Source organism: Ziziphus jujuba, chromosome 1 (genome assembly GCF_031755915.1).
Source record: "Ziziphus jujuba cultivar Dongzao chromosome 1, ASM3175591v1".
Classification (NCBI taxonomy): Eukaryota; Viridiplantae; Streptophyta; class Magnoliopsida; order Rosales; family Rhamnaceae; genus Ziziphus; species Ziziphus jujuba.
The window spans coordinates 34164848-34187557 of NC_083379.1; the positions used below are offsets into that span (position 1 = coordinate 34164848).

Consider the following 22710-nt stretch of genomic DNA (forward strand, 5'->3'; position numbering starts at 1 on the left):
TCTAGAATTTTTTCATGGTATTCTAAGAAACAGGAAATTATAGCTCAATCTAAGGCAGAAGCAGAATATGTAGCTGCTACTTCTGCTACAAATCAAGACCTTTGGATCAAAAAACTCATGATAGATTTGCATATGGAACAAGAAGAAAGCACACAGATATTTCTGGACAACCAAGCTGCAATTTCAATTGCTAATAATTCAGTGTTTCATCGCAAAGCAAAACATATCAAGCTAAACTGTACAAGAGGAAGGAGAAGTATAGCTAGTCTATTGTAAAACAGAAAATCAAAATACTGATATCTTAACAAAGGCACTTTCCAAGATTATATATGAATACTTAAGGCAAAAGCTTGGAGTGTGCAGCTTCAGAGCCAAGAGAAGTGTTGACTGGCATGACTCTGAAGCTACTAACAGAATGCAGGAATCAGTTTAATTTGTGCTATTCTTTAGGCAATAAAATAGTTAAACTGACTATGACATTTTCTTCATGCTATTTTTTAGTACTTAATAGATAAGCCTTATATGTAGCAGATTTTTCTACAATTTAGTGTCCACTATGCTGTATAAATAGATGCTCTGTTATTCAAGAAATTATTAGATGATCAAAAGCCTAAAAAATTATCTTGTTCTTGTTATCTTTGCATCATTAATATCTAACAATATTGTTGGTTTTGAGATCGCGGTGAATAATTCTTAATCTAGAGAACTTGTAATGGTAACGAAGTCCTTGAGCAGTCCCTTCAATGATGCATTTGCATTACGTCTAGTCTAGTAGCAGTTTCTTTATTGGATTTACATTAGTTTACACATTTAACCAAATGAGATGAATCAACAAATTGAACCAAAAAAAAAATGATAATAAAAAAATAAATAAATGAAAGAAATGGGAATCTATGAATATACAAACCAAAGATGAATAAATCCAAGCTTCTTTTAGGCTTGTACTCATAAATTAAGATCTTTTCCTGTTGCTCAATGCAACAACCCAAAAGCTTGATAAGATTTTTGTGCTATACTTTAGAAATTAAATGTACCTCATTCTTGAACTCTGCTAATCCTTGTCCAGAATATTTTGAAAGCCTTTTCACTACAATGTCATTACCTTGTAGCTTTCCCTGCAAAAAAACTATTATTTTATTGAAGAATCTATGTAATATTATCTAGTGGTTCTCGCATTCAATTTTCTGTCAATTTGAAGACTGAGAAAGAAAATTGAAAAACAAAATGTGTTGCTTGATAACAAATACCTTATAAATAGGTCCAAAACCACCCGACCAATCTTATTCCGAGCTATTACATTATCAGTGGCTGCTACTGCACTAATAAAACTAAGCGCGAAAGCTCACAATCATTCTTCCTCCCAAGCTTAATACCATCTTCTGTGCTAGGATCATTGTTTGTACTTAACTGGGATGTGTGAACTTCTCCAGTGCCTACTTCATTCCCATTTATTCCTATCAGTATGGTGAAATTTTTCATCAGAAGGCAACTTTTTAAAGTTGTGAACCAATATAGAAGTTGGAGTTGTTACCTGAGCAGTTGCACGTTCTCCATAAGTAAAACAAAAGCTTAATACAAATCATCAAGATTAAGGGAATAAGTAAAGCTATGACAATCCTTAGTATCTTCCTCTTTTTCTCATGATCTGAAGAAAGAAAAGAATTGAATGCTGTCAAATTTTATATAGACAAAGCTAATTAAGTTAATTACTCAATCTTATCCTCACATAACCATTTTTAATCATAATTAAGAGTTGTTTCTCTCAATACTTCATGAACATAGATTCAAAATCTTACCAGATATAGCATCATTTTGACGCACATAGATTCTGTTCTTTCCTCTCCTAATTTTGTCAAAAAGATCATCTTTATTTCCATAGAAAAGTTCACATTGAGTGTCATTATGCATCGAAGAAATATATGCAAACACATGAATAGTTGCTCCTGCATGTTTGCTCACAGTCACTGGTACCTGTACTGGCTGGTCAACTAACAAGCATTGAACTCGGGATTGATCCTTTTATAATATATGAGAAATTATTTCCATCTTTGCACATTACTAGCATCGATACCAAGCATCATGTAGAATTGTGTGGCAATGTGGAATCATATATAGAGTAGCTCCCACTAGAAACCTTTAGAGCCTCTATCATGAACTCCATAATTGTCCCATCTGAAGCTAAAACAAAGCATCTGAGTATGTTACTTTCTTTATTGAGGAAAGTAAGAGGATTTTGATGGCTGTTTGATAAAATCCAATCTATTGATAAGCTTGATCTTGGCGTCAGACATTGCATTTTGTTAAGTCTGTTAAAAAGCAAAATAATAATTATAATACTAATTTGTAATTTCATGGCAAATTCGGCAACTTAAGGAATGTTTTTAGGTGGATACTTAACATGGAAAGAAGCTTATCATTGGCTAAAAAAGGTTTCAAGTTGGGATGTGTAAGCTATGTATTTTATATGTATTGAATAGGGAGTTCATAAGTTGACACATGTACATATATGAGTTGTACCTTTACATGCATTGAGAAAAAAAAAAAAGCAAAGCCTACATGGCGATGTGTTAACTTTTTTTTTACCTATTTTGGGCCTTGTAAAAGGGCCCTATACCCAGCTATATGAAAACAGATGCGTAAGTAATACTGACATGCACTTTATTTTTATTTTGCTCTTCTCTACCTCTCAATGTTATGTAGCCTCGGCCCACCTCTTTTCTTTTTACTAAGTAGTATTTTTTTTAACCTTCTTTATTATATTCAAGCCTCCAATTTTAAATACATTTTTACATATTATCCAAAAAATTTGGCATCAAAGCCTCGTTCTTGCCCTTTTTATAAAATACCCATGGTCGCTAATAACCAATCAACTTTTAGTCATGCCCACAATCTAATTGCTATCTTTACTGGTGACAATTATGATTTTTGGTGCATTCAAATGAAAACCCTTTTTATCTCACAAGATTTGTGGGATATAATTGAAGAAGGCTATGATAAGCCTGCAAGTCCAAAGCAACTAAAGTCGTGGACAGAAGCAGCAAAGAAGGAGTACAATCAAAACAACCAAAGGCATACACAGCATTGCTTTTTATTCAACAAGGGATAAGCAAAAGTATTTTCCTTAGAATATCAAATGCAACAACATATAAAGCTAAATGGGAAATTTTGAAACAACAATTTGGAGGCCATGAAAAGGTAATCTCCATTAAACTTCAAACTCTTTGGAGAAAATTTGATGATTTATCAATGACGGATAACAAAACTATTGAAGAATTCTTTTCTAGAGCTTCTACAATTATTAATCAAATAAGAAGTTATGGAGATACTATTGCCGACCAAAAAATTGTAGAAAAAATATTAAGATGTCTGCTAGAAAATTTTAGCATATTGTTGCAGCTATAAAGGAGTCCAAAGATTTGAAAACATACTATTTGGATTAACTATTTGGCTCTCTCGAAGCACATGAAAAAAGAATGAACAGGTTTTCTAACTAACCTGTGGAGCAAGCATTCAAATCTAATTACAATATCACAAAAAGAATTCTACAACCTTAACAAGCAGCTCAACAAGAAGAGGAGGTTCCTTCAGAAGAGCACGTGGAAGTCAAGGCTGAGGCAGAGGGGGAAGAAACAAGTATGTGCAAAAAATGCATTATTTGCATTATGAGTCAAAAGATTGTCATTTTAAATGCACAAAATGCAAAATTTCTAATTATTCACAAAGAGGTTGTTCGTATAAAGACATGCAAGAAAGGAATGAAGTTATTTATTCTAAAAAGGTTTGAGAAAGTCAAATATTTTATTCATGCATGTGTGTTAAACAAGAATCAAAATATACATGGTATTTGGAGAGTGGATGTAGTAGTCATATGATAGGTGATCCACAAGTCATTGTGAAGATGGATAAACATTTTTTATCAGAAGTAAAGCTTGGAGATGGAAAGTCGCATGAAGTCAACGAAAAATGAGTAATAGCAGTAAACTCCAAAGGATGTAAATCTAAACTCATCCATTATGTGCTTTATATTCTTGGGTTAACATCAAATCTTTTAAGTGTTGGCCAGTTACTTCGAAAGAGTTATTCTATAAATTTTGATGGAGATGAAAGCACAATTACCGATAAAAATAAAAACGTCATGGTGGCAAAAATAAAAATGAATCAAAATAATTTTTTTCCTCTTACTATGCCACGTGATGAAAAACTAGCTTTTCAAAGTCAAAAATTGGATGAGTCATATTTATGGCATCTAGAATATGGGCATCTAAATTATAATGGCCTAAAATTATCAAAAGACAAAAATATGGTTTTACTCGTACCTCCTATTTCCCACATAAATAAAGTCTGTGAGGGATGCATATATGGAAAAATGCTTAGATTGCCATTTCCCAAAAATACCTAGAGAGCAGATGTAACAACCCGTACAAAAATACCCCCGTTGTATAGATTTGACCAAGTGTACTATATATGGGACCTAGGTTGACTTTTTCTATGGTCAATATTTTTGGTTTGATTGAGGTACCATTGTGTAGAGCTTGTCGATACAAGTTCATAGACTAGCGGCATTCCAAATTTCAAGTTATGGATAAAAAGTTATGGTTTTAAGAAGTTTTAAGCATCAGTTTTATATCAATGTCCAAACTAGTCCCAAGATTTTGTCTATTAGTGGCCCAAGGCATTATATAAACCTTGGGAAGCATGTCAAAAAGAAGACAAATCCTAAAATATCTATTTTGTCCTCGAAACCTGAGAAAATTCCTCTCCAGGCCTATGGGTCCGAATCGAGTTGTTTTGAACCCATTTACCATCCAACTAGATCATTGCCATTCTGGCCATCAAAGTCTTACAAGCACCACACTAGAGGGAAGCCCACATGATGGTGAGCTCAACTGTGAAATTTAACGTTGAACGGCTTGCCGATGCTCCCAGATCTAGCTGGCGAAGTTGACGGCAACTGGCGATGTGGGTCATCGGATTTTGGTGTTTTTTGGCCGTTCCATGCAAACTCAAACACCCCTCCCCCTATTTTTAGATCCTTTGAACTCATTTACATGCTTCGTTTGCCAAGATTCCTCATCATTTTAAAGATACATCAACATTATTGCGACAAGTTTTCTGAACACCAGTGACTTTTGGACTAAGGTGAGTGCACCATTGCATTCCTTATCTCTTGGGCTTTGCATTGATATAAAGTTTATGAATTTTGGAGGTCATTTGATAATTTTTCTATTTTTGGGTTAATTAGTTAAACACCGGATAAATTCAGACTATATTTGGATAAAAATTGGTCAAATTGGACAAAATTGAAGTTGGATTAGGAAATTAGATATTATTAGGACCCATTAGAAGGTTCAATTTTGAAAAATTAGCCTTTAGATGAAAAGCCCCAATTTTGGGTACCAGATCCTAAAGATAAGCAGTATAATTTGACCAGTCAGTGTCCAATTTGCATAATTTTATAGTTGTGCAATTTGGTGTTCACAAATGTCTTTGATTTAGTTATTGAAGTCTGAAAAATATTTAATTATATTACAGGTGATCTTGCAAGGGAGCAGAGTGAGCATCTGCAGTACGGTAAGTGGTTATATCATTTTAAATTTTTTTAGGTATATAGTATATAATATATATGCGGTTTGAATATTTTACATATATGCCATATAATTGAAATGTTTGTTTTATGCATATATAAATATCTACTTTTACATATATGTGTTATCATTCTATGTAATTTTTGACAATATTTTAAATGGTTTTCAATTCTAATGAGTTCATAAATGGACTTGTATTATTTAATATCCTAGTATTTGAATTGAGATTTTAAATCATTTTAGAAATTAATTGATTTGAGAAAACAGATTGAAAATTATATGATTTTAGGCATGTTCAAATATTTTATAATTTAATGTGCTTAAAATTGGTTTATGATGATATATATTTTACTGTGGTATTTTTGGTTTTAGCATGCAATGACAATTTGAAAATTTTGAAATATGTAAATAAGCGGTTGAGTTTGAATATTAAATTATGATTTATGATACAATATTGTTTTGGATACGTACAATCTTATAAGATTGTTTTATGATTACTGTATTGTTTATTTTCAATTGATGTACCATATAATACCAATGTTTTGGATTAGTATTATATTATAGCACGGGTTTGCCATGGTGCTGTGAGGTTGAGTTTATCCTACAGGTTTATTATTGCCATGGGCCATGAAGTTGGGTTCATCCTACAGGTTTATTATTACCACAGGCCGTGAGGTTGGGTACATCCCAGCGGTTTATTATTTCCATGGTATCTTTTGTACCTTATGGGTCCTGAAGTGGGTGTATCCCATAGTTTACGGTTTAGTATATGGTATGGTACATTGTATATGTTTAAAGTATATTGTTGGTTTTCCAATATTGTGGTTATTACTACACTTTCATAATTATTTTGTGAAACTATGTTTATAATATTTTATGCTCAATATTTATATCTTGAATAAGATATTTACAATATTATAATGATCATTCACTTATACATTTTTTAGCATTGGTTTTATGGTATTGAATTAAAATATAAGTTTGGATTTTGTGAAATAATTTTAAAAAGAGGAACCTTTCAAAAGAATGGAATGAGAAGTCCCAAGAGAAAGTTTTGTGGAAATAAATTTTTACTTTCTTATTTATATTATACCACTCACTGAGATTTCTTTATCTCATATTTTATTTGTTTTAAATTCGTTCCCCTAGATCCCAACAGTTAGTGGCAGTCTACCTCGAGCACCCTTTATCACTTCATTCTTTCCACAGCAACAACAATATCTATCTTTTTTTATTTATCCCATCTTTCTGGACTTATTTATTTTTTATATGTTCTTCTAAACTTTGCAAATACTCTTAGAATGTTCTAATCTAAATATTGGATACAGTAGAGTCCATATTATATATATATATATATATATATATGTGTAGTTATGGTCTGTAGTATGATAGGCTGGTTGTGGACCATAGTTGTTGACTTTTATGCTGTTGTGGTTTTATATTTATATATTAAGGTATTATTGATAATGCATGTATTCGTTTGTCCACACTTTAAGTGAGGTTCCATTAGATATCCTCTAGGGATTGTCCAATAGGGCTTCATTAGGTAAGACTACTTGAGAGATCCTAGGAGGGTTCCCAGGGCGGGTCTTGTCAGCAAAGGCACCATTAGAGTTGGTACATTCTAATATTTTTGGACCAACTTGAACTCCATCTCTGAATGGAAGAAAATATTTCCTTTTGTTTGTTGATGATTATACTCAAATGATGTGGGTATATTTTCTTAAATAAAAAAGCTTTTTCAGTATTCCAACAATTTAAGGTGCATATAAAAAAGCAAGTCAGGAAGCCGCTGAAGACATTTCGAATAGACCGTGGTGGGGAATTCATTCCTAAACCATTTATGGAGTAGTGCAAGAAAAATGAAGTTCAAAGACAGCTCACTGTTCGGAACACCTCACAACAAAATGGTGTAACAAAGCGCAAAAATAGAACAATTGCAGAAATAGCCAAAAGCATGCTAAAGGAGAAAGGCCTTCCAAATGACTATTGGCCAAAAGTGGTCAACACTGCTGTCTACATTTTGAATGGATCTCCAACAAAAGCTATCGTGAACAAGACTCCATATGAAGCATGGTATAGAAAAAAGCCCCAGGTACAAGTTTTAAAAGTATTTAGATGCATAGCTTATCCACACATCCCCTCATAATACAGAGAAAAATTTGATGAAAAAAGAGAAAAATATATATTCCTTGGATACGGCAGTGAGTCAAAAGGTTACTGGCTATACAATGCAAAAACAACCAAACCAATAATTTCTAGAGATGTTATCTTTGACAAATACTCAGCATGGAATTGGGAAAACGCTCCCAACCAATAGCAAAAATACATGAACAAATTCCTATTTAAGATAAGTCAAATTCTTAAACAGTTCAAGACCCTGGTCTAAGCACAAGTCATCAAGAAACTCCAAGCCCAATTTAAATAGTGGATACATCTTCGAATGACAAAACACTGCCAAGAAGGGTATGCTCAATCATAGATATCTATGAATCTACTAATATGGCATTTTTTGATGTGAGCCTCAAAATTTTAAAGAAGCAGTAAAAGAAGATATCTTGATTAATGTAATGGATGAAGAAATTACAACAATTGAAAAGAACAATACATGGGAATTGGTGGATCTACTTGAAGGTAAAGATGCTATTGGACTCAAATGGGTCTACAAAACTAAGTACAAAGAAGATGGAACAATTCAGAAGTACAAAGCATGGCTAGTCACCACGGGCTATTCACAACAGCCAAGAATCGACTTCAACTAGATGTTCGCACCAGTTGCTCGAATGGAAACTGTTAGAAAAATTCTCGCATTAGTTGCTCAAATGGAGGTACTGGTCTATCAACTGGATGTCAAGTCCACCTTCCTTTATGCAGCACTCAAAGAGGAAGTATTTGTGGAACAAAGTCTTCCAATTAAAGAAGGCACTATATGGACTAGAGCAAGCACCATGAGCTTGGAACAACAAAATTGATTCATACTTTAAACAAATTGGATTTCAACGAAGTCCAAGTGAGCCTCCCTTACATGTTATTAGAAAAAAAGGTACGCAAGATATTCTTATTGTCTATGTATATGTTGATGATTTGATGAAAGAATATGAGATGATAGATCTTGGCCTAATGAATTATTTTCTTAGCATCCAAGTTTAACAAGCAAAAGGAGAAATATTTATTTCTCAAGAAAAATATTTAATTGATCTTCTCAAACGGTTTCATACGGACAATTGTAAACCGGTGTCTACACCAATGACGTTAAATGAGAAGTTGTTTTAGGATGATGTGTAGAGAAAATTGATGGAAAAAACTACAGGAGCTTAGTTGGATACCTCATTTATTTAACAACTATTAGGCCATATATTGTTTTTGCTGTTAGTTATGTTTCTAGATTCATGCACGAGCCAAGTAAAAATAACTACACTGTAGCAAAGAGAATTCTTTACTGTCTACAAGGTACCAGAAAGCTTGGAATTAAGTACACCAAAGAAGTAGATAACAAGCTCATTGGTTATACGAATTGTGACTGGGCAGGCTCGGTAGATGACCGAGAAAGTACCTCAGGATATTTATTCTGCTTAGGTACAAAACCAATTTCTTGGTCATCAAAGACGCTAAGGACCGTGGCATTATCTACAGCAGAAGCAGAATATATATCAGCTCTAGATGCAGCAAGTGCAGCAGAATGGCTCAAAAGAATTTTATCAGATTTGCAACATGACGAAATTGCTCCAACAATTATCAAGTGTAATAATATGTCAGCAATACCAATGACAAAAAAATCAATGTTCCACAGCAGGACAAAGCACATAGAAATTCGACATCACTTCATCAGGTACTTGGTCGAAGAAGAAAATATTAAATTAGAATTTGTTAACACAACTAAGCAATTAGCAGACATTTTTACAAAGACAACAACAATAGAGAACCTAGAAGATTTCAAGAATTTTGCCAAAATTACAAATTAAGAAGGACGGTTAAAAAGTAAAATTATAATTATAATAATAATTTGTCGTATCATGGCAAAGTCGGTAACTTAAGAAATATTTATAAGTAGATGCTTAACATGGAATGAAGCTTATCATTGGCTAAAAAAAGGTTGCAAGTTGGGACGTGTAAGCTACGTATTTTATATGTATTGAGTAGGGCGTTCATAAGTTGACACATGTACATATATGAGCTGTATCTTTACGTGCATTGAGGAAAAAAAAAAAAAAAAAAAAAAAACAGCAAAGCATATATGGCGGTGTGTTAACTTTTTTACTGACTTTGGGTCGTATAAAAGGGCCCTATACCCAGCTGTATGAAAATAGATGTGTAAGCACCTCTCAATTTTATGTAGTCTCAGCCCACTTCTTTTCTTTTTACCAAATAGTATGTTTTTTAACCTCCTTTATTATATTCAAGTCTCCAATTTTATATAGATTTTTACATATTATCCAACAAAGCCTACTTTATTAAGACGTACATAATAGAGACCTCTGTTTGGATCAGAGGGGCTTAACCATGATAAAAGATACTGCTTTCTTTCTCTGTCTGCATTATCGTTGTTAAACAATTCCAAGCTCATTCCATGTAGAAGCGTATCAGTTGGGTAATCAAAACTCTGCCATATGGTCTTCCCTACTTCCATTAGAATCAGATTTTCCGAATCAAGAAGTTCCGGGGTTGTTTTATTACTTGTTGGCCCTGCTCCATCGTTGACAATATTTGGATTAGACATTATATCACTCAAGACCAAGTTTCCATCATACCTTATTTAAAGAACTCCTGTGGAAACGACAAGGCGAATTTCTCGGTTTGAAACCCAAAATGATTTTCTGTTTCTGTCATTCTTGAACCAGATTCCCAGGTACCCAAACCATGATTTACTTGGAGTAAAGAAGCCGAGGTCAAACACCCCACCAGCAGAAACCAATGTTTCATTGCTGTGTAGAGTCTTTCCAAGTATAAGTGTCTAAGGCATATGATGAGCCGAGGAAACACAAGAAGAAGAAAATATAAACTTTGGACGCTTTCATTTTCATGTCAGACACACAAAAGAGACGGAAACAAACAGCTTAAGCAGCATGTTATAGTCGGAAACAAGACATTACATCTATAGCAAGACTTAAAAATAAGGAAAGTTAATAGTTGACCTGGTTGGTAAGTAATCTCACTATCCATCTATAGCAAGACATTACATATTGGTATTAAAATACAAATTTCTTAACTAAATTTCCGCAACCTATGTGATATTATCTTATTTGTTATTGAAAATAAGGATTTTCTTTCCTAGTCTGAGTCATTTTTATAGCTGATCTGGATAGAGGTGTACGCAACTAATAATAAAATTAGTAAAAAGGGGCGTATCAAAGAAATTTCGCAGCATTTTCTTGATACGGAAATCCTACCATTATAATTAAATAAAAATTCTCAGAACTATATATGGAACTGCTAGTTAATGGAGCGGATGTTGCATCAATATAAAATACATGTATGACTTACTACGCGGACCAACTTCTTGTGAATATGTCACATCTACTAATAAATAAATTTTCCATATGTTCCATCACAGCATCAAATCAATATGGATTCTAATACAATTCAGTCTTAGTTGACAAAATGACATCAATTTATTTTAAACTATGTAGTTTGAAGTCTCTTGAAAACATTATTTAAAGATTTAGGCTGCTTCAAGAGGAAAAAACCACCATATGATGATAAAAATAAATGTATAAATAAGCCGCGTTGATTAATAACCTTACTTAGCTAATTATTGTTAGATTTAAAACATGAAATGTTGAACCTTTCTTTCTCTATTATGTTATAAATTTCATCTCGAAGCCATGCTAGTTTTAGTCACAAGATTGTCCTTTTTGTTTTTATTTGACATATTGGTGTAGAAATTTGAACTTGAGATCATTAACGGGAAAACTATCCCTTCCAGGACATCTCCTCCTTTTGGGGAAACTACACATGTAGGCAACGCAAGACAATTTCCCACGGAGAGTTTTTCTTTATTTTTATTTTTATTTTATTTTATTTTATTTTTTTTAAGTGGGTTTCGTAAAATTAGAAAACATTAGAAAATTAAAAACGTTTGTTATGTTCTCTATCTTTTTTTTTTTTTTTTTTTGGTTCACTTGTTTTCTGAAAACCTTTATATATATATATATATATATAGATATATACAAAACTTTCCTTTGTTACCCATCGATTAAGTTGACTGATAAAATTATTATTTAAACATTTTGTCAATTTGTTCTACATTATGTTTTAGTTGAATTGATATTCTAAATAACTTATTATTATAATATATATATAATTTATATGAAGCTAAATTTATGAAAAACTGTTTTAATTTCAAACTCTAGATCCATTGTTTTCCCCCATTATTTCTAGTGAATTTCTAAAAGAAGGAAAACTACTTAGAAGGCATTGCCATACAAGATGTATCTGGGCTTTCACCAATACTTCTAGGAAATAGATTTCAGGATACAAAAATAAAATAACATAAAATGAAAAAACACTTCACCATTTAATGTTGTCACTGTTACACACTAGTGTTCTTTTTATGACTCTAAATTAATGATGAACATGAGGAGTTGATAGGATGATATTTGGTGATGAAGTGAAGAGGAAGAAAGCAAGAGAAAAGAAAGAGCAAATAAAAAAAAAAAAAAAACCCAAAATTACGATTTGCCCCTCTTTAATGGTATGTTAGCCTTGGAATTCATGCCAAACAGATCTAAGAGTGTTTTTTACTAGTTTTAGAGAGAGAAACTGTGGGTTCTTCAAAATCCCATCAGTGATACCATGCTCTTGGTGATTAAGCTTGTAATCTTTTCAAGATAATGAAAATCATCATATCCTTGCTTGCCCATGGACATAGATCACCTTAATTGAACCACGTAAAACTTTTGTGTGTTTTTCTCTCTCTCTTCTCTTATATTTATGTGCTTGTCTTTCTCTCTCTAAATTTTTCATATGGGTTTGTTCTGAGATCTTCTATTTCATCTATATTTGCTTGTTTATGGACTTTTTGTGGGTTGTGTGCTGCTTGAGGATATATATATATATATATATATTGCTTGCTATACATAGGTTGAATCTCTACAAATTGGTATCAGAGCCTAGATTGGTGAAAATCTAGGGATTGGAGTTTGGAGATTTGGGGCTTTTGTGTAGCTTGTTGTTGTTAGCTTCTTGTAGTGGAATTGGAGGTTCCCTTGGTTGAAGCTAGGTTGATTATAGTGTTCCCAGCAAACTTAACCATGTTTACTAAGTTTGAGGTGGAGAAATTCACGGGCTCAAATGATTTTGGCCTTTCGAAGATGAAAATGAAGGTGGTGTTAGTCAAGGAAGGTTTAAATGTGACTTTAGAAGGTGAGGAACATTTACCAGATACAATTGATGTTAGAGAGAAGAGGGAATTATTAAAAAAGGCATATAGTTCAATAATTCTTGGTCTTGGAGACAAGGTGTTGAGAGATGTGTCAAAGGAAACAATGGCGGCGGATGTTTGGAGAGTTTTGGAAGAGAGGTACATGGCTAAATCGGTACCAAATCGCATCAATTTGAAGCAACAGCTATATGACTTCAAAATAAAAGAAGGAGGGTCTTTGAGTGATAATCTTGATGACTTCACTAAGTTGATTCAAGACATGAGGACCAAGTGGTGATTTCACTTAATTCTTTGCCTCAAGGAAACAAGCACTTTGTGGATACTCTCAAGTATGGAAGACAAACCTTGCATGTGAAGGAATTTATAGTGGTGATAGTTGCTAAGGATGTAGAGAAGACCTTGAGTGGCAAGAGTAGTGATGGGTTGGGGCTCACAGTGAGAGGTAGAACCTCATATTGGCCTAGTGGTAGAAATTGGCGAGGTCAAAGTCGGGGTAGATCAAAATTAAGGGACAAAATGAGATGTTTCCGTTGTAATCAATTGGGGCATTTCAAGAAGGATTGTCCGGAGAGGCTTGGAAAGGGGAAAGAAAAGCAATCCGATGGAGATGCAAGTGTTGCCTCAGAAGGTTATGAAAGCTCTGAAGTATTGCTTTTAACCGATCGAGACAATGGTGTTGAGTGGATACTTAACTCGAATTGTACTTTCCATATGAGTCCGATAAGGAGTTATTTTGATACATTTGAGGAACTAGATGGAGGGCATGTTCTCATGGGGAACAATGCGGTTTGCAATGTTAAGGGGATTGGTACGTTAAAGTTGAAGCTTCATGATGGAGTTGTGAGAACTTTGTCAGATGTGCGGTATATTCCCGGGTTGAAGAGGAATTTGATTTCTCTTGGTACAGTGGATGAGCATGGATATAGTTATAAGGCCGAGAGAGACACTTTAAAGGTCTTTAAGGGTTCAATGGTAGTGAAAAAGGCTTCTAAGAAGAATGGCTTGTATGTGCTAGATGGAAGTGTAGTTCAAGGTGAAGCTTCAATCTCGGTGAATGAGAAAGTTAGTGACACCACACTTTGGCATAGAAGGCTAGGCCATATTAAAGAGAAAGGGCTAATTGAGCTTAGTAAACAAGGGCTTTTGTGTGGGCACAAGGTGGAGAAACTTGACTTTTGTGAGAATTGTATCTATGGCATGCAAGCTACGGTGAAGTTTAACATCGCAGTGCATCGAACTAGGAGGATCTTGGATTATGTTCATTCCGATGTATGGGGTCCCACGAGAATGAATTCAATGGGTGGTTGTAGGTACTTCATGACCCTCATTGATGATTACTCAAGGAGAGTATGGGTTTACATGTTGAAAACCAAGGATGAGGCCTTCATTAAGTTCAAGGAATGGAAGGTTATGGCTGAGAACCAAATCAGAAAGAAGATGAAGATGCTCCAAACGGATAACAGGCTCGAGTATTGCAATGAAGAGTTCAATTCCTATTGCAATGAGCATGGAATTATGAGACATAAGACCGTGCAGATGACTCCTTAACAAAATGGTCTTGCCGAACGTATGATAGGAACATTTTGGAAAGAGTGAAAAGTATGCTTTCCAATGCTAAGCTACCTACAAGTTTTTGGGCAGAGGCGATGAATACCGCGGTGTACTTGATCAATCAGTGTCTGTCGAATGCCATTGAGTTCAAGATTCCAATGGAGAAGTGGTCCAAGCACGCACCAGATTTAAGTAATCTCAAGGTCTTTGGTTGCACTTCATATGTTCATGTAAACGAAGGCAAGTTACATCCAAGATCTATGAAATGCATTTTCTTCGGGTACCCAAAAGGTGTCAAATGCTATAGACTTTGGAATCCAGATACAAGGAATTGTGTGATTCGTAGGAATGTGGTATTGAAGGAGAGTGAGATGCTTGGGTTAGCGATGGATGGAGAATCTTCGAGTGGAAGTGAAGTTGACAAGCAGACATTCGATCTTGGGATTGAGGATAATCCAAGAAAGAAAGTAACCCATGAGGAGCACTGTAATACACAAGTGGCTCAAGAACAAGTTGATGAGGCAGTTGATCGTACCGATGAGGAGGTGGTTGATATTGATAACCTCCATGATTATAATTTGGCTTGCGAGAGAGAACGGAGACAATCCAAGGCACCAGTAAGATATGGTTTTATGGATTGTATTGCATATGCTCTCGAAGTTACAAAAGAAATGAACTCAGAGCCTAACACTTTTGAGGAAGCTTTAGCTTCAAAAGATTCAGTAAAGTGGAAGCTGGCCATCGATGAGGAGATGGATTCCTTGCATAGGAATCAAATGTGGAAGTTAGTAGATAAGCCTAAAGGTGGAAGGGTTGTAGGTTGTAAGTGGGTGTTCAAGAAGAAGGAAGGTGTACCCAGAGTTAAGGCACCAAGGTTCAAAGCTCGATTGGTTGCAAAGGGTTATACTCAAAAGGAGGGAGTGGATTTCAATGAAATATTCTCTCCGGTGGTGAGACACACTTCTATTTGGATCTCCGGTTCAGTTCAAGCTGCTGCGAAAGAATTTGTCAAAGGGGTGGAACGAGCTTTCCTATTAAAAGCTGCTAGGTGAATCCCTAAAGTAGATTAGTTCGATCAGCAACACCTGTCTCTGCTGCATTGGAACCAAGATCGGGCTTGGCATAGTTGCAGTACGAGTTTCCTGGTCTATTTGACTAACTAAAGCTAGCCGAGATCGAGAGCTTTCTTATCATGCAGCTCTTGGATTGAAAAGAAGCTGCTGGGCCAAGGCTTAAACTTGAGTTGCATCAATTGGACATCAAGATGGCATTCTTGCATAGAGACCTCGAGGAAGAGATTTACATAGCTCAACCCGAAGGATATGCAAAGGGTGTCAAGGTATGCTTACTTCAAAAATACCTTTATGGCTTGAGACAATCTCCTAGGCAATGATACAAGAAATTCAACAAGTTTATGTTTGGTATTGGCTTTAAGAGGAGCACGTTTGATCTTTGTGTGTATTACAAAGAGTTGTTGAATGGGGACTTCATTTATCTCTTGTTGTATGTTGATGATATGTTGATTGCGCGCAAACATATGGATGAGATTGATAATTTGAAGAAGTTGATGAGTTCTAAGTTTTTGATGAAAGACCTTGAAAAAGCCAAGAAAATTTTGAGGATCGATATATTTCGGGATAAGGAGAATCGGGAGATATTTGTCTCTCAAAAGAAGTATATTGAAAAGGTCTTGGAGAGGTTCAACATGGGCGGTGCAAATCTTGTGATCACGCCTTTAATACCCCACTTCAAATTGTCATCCAAGCAATGCCCAAAAAGTGAACAAGAGAGGGAGAGCATGGCTAAGATGCCATATGCAAGTGCCGTAGGTTGCATCATGTATTTAATGGTATGTACTAAACCAGACATCGCTCATGTGGTTAGTGTGGTGAGTAGATTTATGAGTAATCCAAGCAAACCACATTGGGAGGTTTTGTGATGGATTCTAAGGAATTTGAAGGAATCCATGGATGTTGGCTTATTGTATCGGAAAGAGAACAATGGTAATGATGATTGTGTTGTCGGATACTGTGATGTGGACCTTGGTGGTGATCGGACAAGAGAAAGTCCTTGACGGGTTATATATTTTCGGCTTAGGGTAATACAATTAGTTGGAGAGCATCATTACAACCGGTGGTTTCACTCTTAAGTACCGAAGCTGAATATATGATGACCACAGAAGCAACAAGGGAGGCATTATGGTTAAAATGGTTGGTAAATGAGCTTGGCAACCAAAGTGCAATCTTTTTGACAAAGAATCAAGCCTTCTCGAACCGTACAAAGCATATTGAGAAGAAGTACCACTTCGTTCGAGAATTAATCGACAAAGGTGAAGTGGATTTGGTGAAGATTGTGGGTGAAAAGAATCCGGCGGATATGTTGACCAAGGTAGTACCAACGGAGAAGCCTAGGCTCTGTATGAGTCTAAGCAATGTGCAAAGCAAGTGATGAGGATGTGTGTGCAAGCAAAGAGTGATGGGAAGTGATTTGAAGAGTTTGTGAATTTAGAGTCAAGGTGAAGAAATGTTGTTTTTGTGACTCTAAATTAATGGTGAACATGAGGAGTTGATGGGATGATGTTTGGTTATGAAGTGAAGAGGAAGAAAGCAAGAGAAGAGAAAGAGAAAAAAAAAATGCAAAATTATGATTTTGTCCCTCTTTAATGATATGTTAGCCCAGGATTTCGTACCAAATAGATCTAAGAGTGTTTTCTATTGGTTTTAGAGAGAGAAATGGTGGGTTCTTCAAAATCCCATCAATGGTGCCATGCACTTGGTGATTAAGCTTGTAATCTCTTCAAGATAATGAAAATTATCATCTCTTTGCTTACCCATGGACATAGATTACCTTGATTGAACCACGTAAAATTTTTGAGTGTTTCTCTCTCTCTCTCTCTCTCTCTCTTATATTTATGTGCTTGTCTTTCTCTCTCTAGATTTTTCATATTGTTTGTTCTGAGATCTTCTAATTCATCTATATTTGCTTGTTTGTGGACTTTTTGTGGGTTGTGTGCTGCTTGTGGATATATATATATATATATTGCTTGCTATACACAGGTTGAATCTCTACAACTATTTATATCTATATATATATATATGTTTATATATATACTAAACTCACTCCCTAATAAGTTTTGGGAAACTAAAGAACTTTCCCAATCCAATAAGTAAATACCAAAATGATTAAAGAAGTTGAAAGATGCTATCTTGCTTCTACTAGTGAAATTGATACAAGATTCGGAGAAGGTGTATGTTTTCTTGAAAATGAACCATCTACAGCATTTAGAAGAGTAGAATATGCAAGCTGTTTAGGCCTAGATAAACACTCCCTTTCACTGCTGAACATCAATACGACATCTGATATCTTTGGCCGGTCCTCTGCGTTTTCTTGAACACACAACAGACCCACCTAAATGCGTAGCATTACTTCATTCATGGGACATGGACCACCTAATGTTGGATCCGCTAACTCCTCGTCTTTCTTTCCATGACTCCTAAGCCTTCAAAGTTTTTTCACATAGTATGTTAGCAATGTCAAATACAATATTAGAATAAAAATAGAAGAGCTCAAAACTAAGGCCCTTTTTTTATCACTTACATATACCAGTAAGTTCATTGAGCAATTTGGCTCATAAAAGGTTGCACTCTTCCTGCCACTTACAATCTCCAACAAAATCACTCTGAAGCTAAATACATCAGATTTTCTCAAGTAAAGTCTATGCATTGCATACTTCGGAAACATGTAACCACTGATCTCAATGCCAAAAGAAGAAGGATACAAGAAGATATCGTTCTACTTGTTTGTAAATTAAGTTAAACATGTGGAGGCATGTTATCCTTCACTTTGAAAATGTTTAATTTCATTTTTCAAAGATTTACAAGTTACTAAGTTCCAGCAAGCTTCGTTGTTCCTGATCTATTTTCGTTCTCAAAAACAATTCTTGCCATGCCAAAATCTGGTATTTTGGGGTTCGTCTAGTCATCCAAAAAGATGTTGCCGGTTTTCAGATCACAGTGAATAATTCTTAGTCTTGAGTACTTGTGAAAATAAAGAAGACCTTGAGCAATTCCTTTGATGATGTGTTTGCGCTTTCTCCAATCTAGTAGTCGCCATTTAATTGGATCTGCATTAGTTGCAGACTCAACCACAAGAGTTAAACCAGTAAACAAAAATTATGAAACTAGTCATCGATGAATAAACATACCAAATATGAAAGAATCCAAGCTTCTGTTAGGCATGTACTCATATTAATATCTTTTCTTCTCTCTTAATGCAACAACCTAGAAGCTTGACAAGATTTCTGGCCTGCAGCTTAGAAGTTAACTCTACCTCATTCTTGAATTCTTCTAATCCTTGTCTAGAATTGTTTGACAGCCTTTTCACTGCAATTTCATACCATTGTAGCTTTCCTCGCAACAATATCCAGATTACTAATATAATCTTTACAACTTAATGTATCCTGTAGTTGCTGACATCCAATTTTCTATCAATGTAGTAAGATTGACAGAAAATGGAAAAAGAAAATGTTGTATTGCCTCGTTAACGTACCTTATAAACAGGTCCAAACCCACCCTCTCCAAGATTACTCAAAACGGAGAAGTGATCAGTGTTTGCCACTACACTTGAAATGCTAAGCTGGGGAAGCTCATGATCTTTCTTCCTACTAGGGTCAATAAGGTTTGCTCCACTAGGATCATCATTTTTTGTGCTTAACTGGGATGTTGATGATGTGTGAACTTCTCCCGTGCCTACTTGGCTTCAGTTTATTCCTGTCAATGTGGACAAATATTGCATTACAAGGCAAAATTTTGAAACTATGGACCAATATACAAGTTAAATTTTGTGCCTAAACAATTGAACTTGTTCCATAAGTAAAACAAATTCTTGATACAAATTATTAATATCAAGGGAATCAGTAGATCGATGACAATCATAATTATCTTCCCCTTTTTCTAATGATTCGAAGAACGAAAGGAATGAATACTATCATGTTTTACTTAGACAAAGAAAATTAAGCTAATTATTCACATCTCTACATCACATAACTATATAGGTTAATGAAGAAACTGTAATATTCTTACTCTAATCATAATTAGAGGTGTTTATTTCATTACTTCACAACTTCATATAAAAAAGCTTACCAGATTTGGAAGCATTTTCATGCACATAAATCTTGTTTTTTCCTCTCCATATGATGTCCAGAAGTTCATGTTTGTTTTTGTAGAAGAATTCACACTGAATCCCATCAACCAACGAAGAAATATACGCAACACATGAACAAGCGCCTGCTTACCTGCTCACAGTCATTTGTACCCGTGTACTGACTGGCCAACTAACAAGCATTGATCTCTAGATTATTGCCTTCTTTGCACATCATTTGAGAAGATTACAAGCATCCTGGAGCATTGCATGGCGATGTGGAATCACATAGAGAGTAACTTACCTTGGAAATTTTTTGACCATCCATCATGAACTCAATAATTGTCCATTTGAAGCTAAAACAAACCACTTGAATATCTTAGTTTCCTTGTTGTGGAAAGTAAGAGAAATCTGGTTGTTGTTTGATACATAGTTAAAATTGTAATGGTTATCTAATGAGATTTCAAAAAAGAATCTGAAATCCATACCAGAAGCCAATTTGCTGGTAAACATTATCTTGGGACAAGACATTGGATTTTGTCATGTCTAAATAATCAAGACCTAGATAATAAAAACCTTTGTTTGGATCAGAGGGGCTTAACCATGATGTAAGATACTGCTTTCTTATTCCATATGCACTGTCAATGTTGAACTACCCAAGCTCATTCCAGGTAGAAGTGTAACAGTTGGGTAATCAAAACTTTGGCATATGGTCTTCCCTACTTCCATTAGATTTAGATTTCCCGAATCAAGAATTTTCGCATCCGTTTCGTTACTGGATGGGCTTGCCAATATATGGAATCAACATTATATCACTCATGACCAGGTTCCCATCATACAACTCAAACCGGTCTTTTGTTTTTGTCATCCTTGAACCAGATTCCCAGGTACTCAAAGCTTGATTTACTGGGAGTAAAGAATCTAAGCTCAAAAACCCTGCCAGCAGAAAACAATGTTTCACTGCTATGTAAAACCATTCTTGGTGTGAGGATGTCTAAGGCATGACATGAGGAAAGATACTTATGAAGCTTTGACGGAAAAGAAAAACTTTGGATGTTTTCATGTCAGGCACAAAAAGGAAGCAAAAACAATTACTTTCACATGAAGAAACACCTCAAGCAGCATGTTATGGTGGAAAGAACAAAGAAAGCATACAATTATACAAGGTTCTCACCTTCAAGAGAGAAGCTTAAGCATACAACTGTACAAGGTTCCCACCTTCAAGAGAGAAGCTTAGGGCCTGTTTGGCCATTTTCTATTATTTTTTTCTTGGAAAAAAGGGTCGTTTGTCAAATTGTTTTTGAAAAACATTTACATGCTTGATGGTTTGGTAACTGGTTTCCAAGAGAGAAAAACGGGTAAAAAAAAGAACTAGCCAGGGATAGCATCTCATGAAGAAAAACTTCATTCTAATAATCTTATCTGCAACATATACATTGAGCTTGTTATCCTATATCTATAAAAAAATAAAATAAAATAAAAGTTAAGAAAGTATAACGTGTGACCTAGTTCATAACTATTAGCAAAGACATTAATTACATAAAATACAATTTCTTTACAAATTTTCCACCATCTATCAGATAGTATCTTAGTTTCTTTTATCAAAAATTTTAATGGTTTTTTTTTTTTTTTTTTTTTTTTTTGTTTTTAACCACTAGTTGTTTTTATATGTGAGATGGATAGAGCTGTCAGCAACCGATAATAAAATTAGTAATAAAAAAAATTCGCAGCCATTATAATGAATTACCAAAAAACAAAAAAAAACAAAAAAAAAAGAAAAGAAAAATTACCCCCAAAAAAACCATTATAATTAATTAAAACCTTACACCTATTTTTAGCCAAAAACAATCTTATAACTATAGAACTGCTTGTCAATGGAGCAGATGATGCACCAGATAAAATACAGTTATGATTTAATAATTGGAAATGTAATTCTTGAGAATATGTCAGATCTAATATTTTCCATGACACCATCCATCAATATGAATTCCACTAAAATACAGAGTCTTAGTTGACAAAATGGTATCAATTTTTATTTAAAAAAAAAAAAAAAAAAAAAAAACTATGTAGCTTGAAGTGTCTTGAAAATATTATTTAAAGGTTTGTCTGTTGCAGGTTGAAAAGCATCATATGGCAAAAATAAATAAATACATCACCTTATTAACAAAAAGTTATAATTATGTATCACCCTTGCTTCGCTAATAACCGTTCAATTTCTAAGATGAAATTTGTATCTTTTTTAGAATGAATAAAATGGTTTTGTTTTTATTTAAATAAATAAAAGGTTGAACCTTTCTTTCTTCAATCAGAATAAGTAGCCTAAAAAAATCATTTTATAAATTTCATCTTGGAGCCATACTGCTTTTAGTGACAAGATATTATTATTATTATTATTTTTTTTTTTTTGATGTTATTGGCGTGGGGATTAAAATTTGAGATCATTGACAATTTCGTGAAAATCTGTCCAGGTAGGGACTTAGTCAAAACAACTTCTGTACTTTTTTTTTAGTCTAAGAATTTTTATTTTTATTTTATAATCATTAGAAAAATAAAATGGGGCCCATTGTTACGTTTTCTTATATATATGTATATATAGATATATATATATATATATATATAACCCGATTAATATAATATTAATGTTAGGATTTTCTTTTTTTTTTCTTTTTTTTTTTGCTACTAGATTATATCAATAATTGAAACTTTAAATTATTTTTATTAATCATCAAAAACCAATACAGTTCATTTTTTTCTTACATAAAGTTTTAATTTGTTAATAAATATTTTTAAATTTTAAATTTTAACTTTAATGTGGTCCAAAAACTAATAAAAGAAAAAATCAATATTAAAATTATCATGTTGTTTTGATTTTAAATTGACTCTCTCTCTCTCTCTCTCTATATATATATATATATATATTATATATATTTGTTCATGCATTTGTTTTATGAAAACTCCTTCTTTATAGACGAAACTTTCCTGTGTCACTCATGGATTGAGATAACTGATAAAATATATTATTAAACATTTTTAACAATTTGTTTTGAAATAACT

The 22710-nt window shown here is 34.0% G+C and overlaps 1 protein-coding gene across 1 annotated transcript; it reads right to left on the reverse strand.

The window, feature by feature from the left end:
* Positions 1-17718: 17718 nt before the first annotated feature.
* LOC107404297 (G-type lectin S-receptor-like serine/threonine-protein kinase SD1-13) lies at positions 17719-20908 on the reverse strand. The gene is made up of 8 exons (XM_060813856.1): positions 20875-20908; positions 20433-20592; positions 20145-20294; positions 19066-19273; positions 18798-18921; positions 18556-18640; positions 18121-18265; positions 17719-17925 (listed from the first exon to the last, which is right to left on the reverse strand). The coding sequence occupies exons 1-8, from the start codon at positions 20906-20908 to the stop codon at positions 17719-17721; spliced, it is 1113 nt and encodes a 370-aa protein (XP_060669839.1).
* Positions 20909-22710: the final 1802 nt, after the last annotated feature.

Bases quoted from the DNA above. Each gene is read 5' to 3' on its own strand.
- LOC107404297 (XM_060813856.1), bottom strand. From the start codon at position 20,908: ATGGCCAAACAGGCCCTAAGCTTCTCTCTTGAAG. The intron at 19,274-20,144 runs GTATGGATTTCA...AATAAACTGAAG, and splicing joins TACCAGCAAATTGGCTTCTG to CCAAGTAGGCACGGGAGAAG. The intron at 18,922-19,065 runs GTACGTTAACGA...TTGCGAGGAAAG, and splicing joins GGTTTGGACCTGTTTATAAG to CTACAATGGTATGAAATTGC.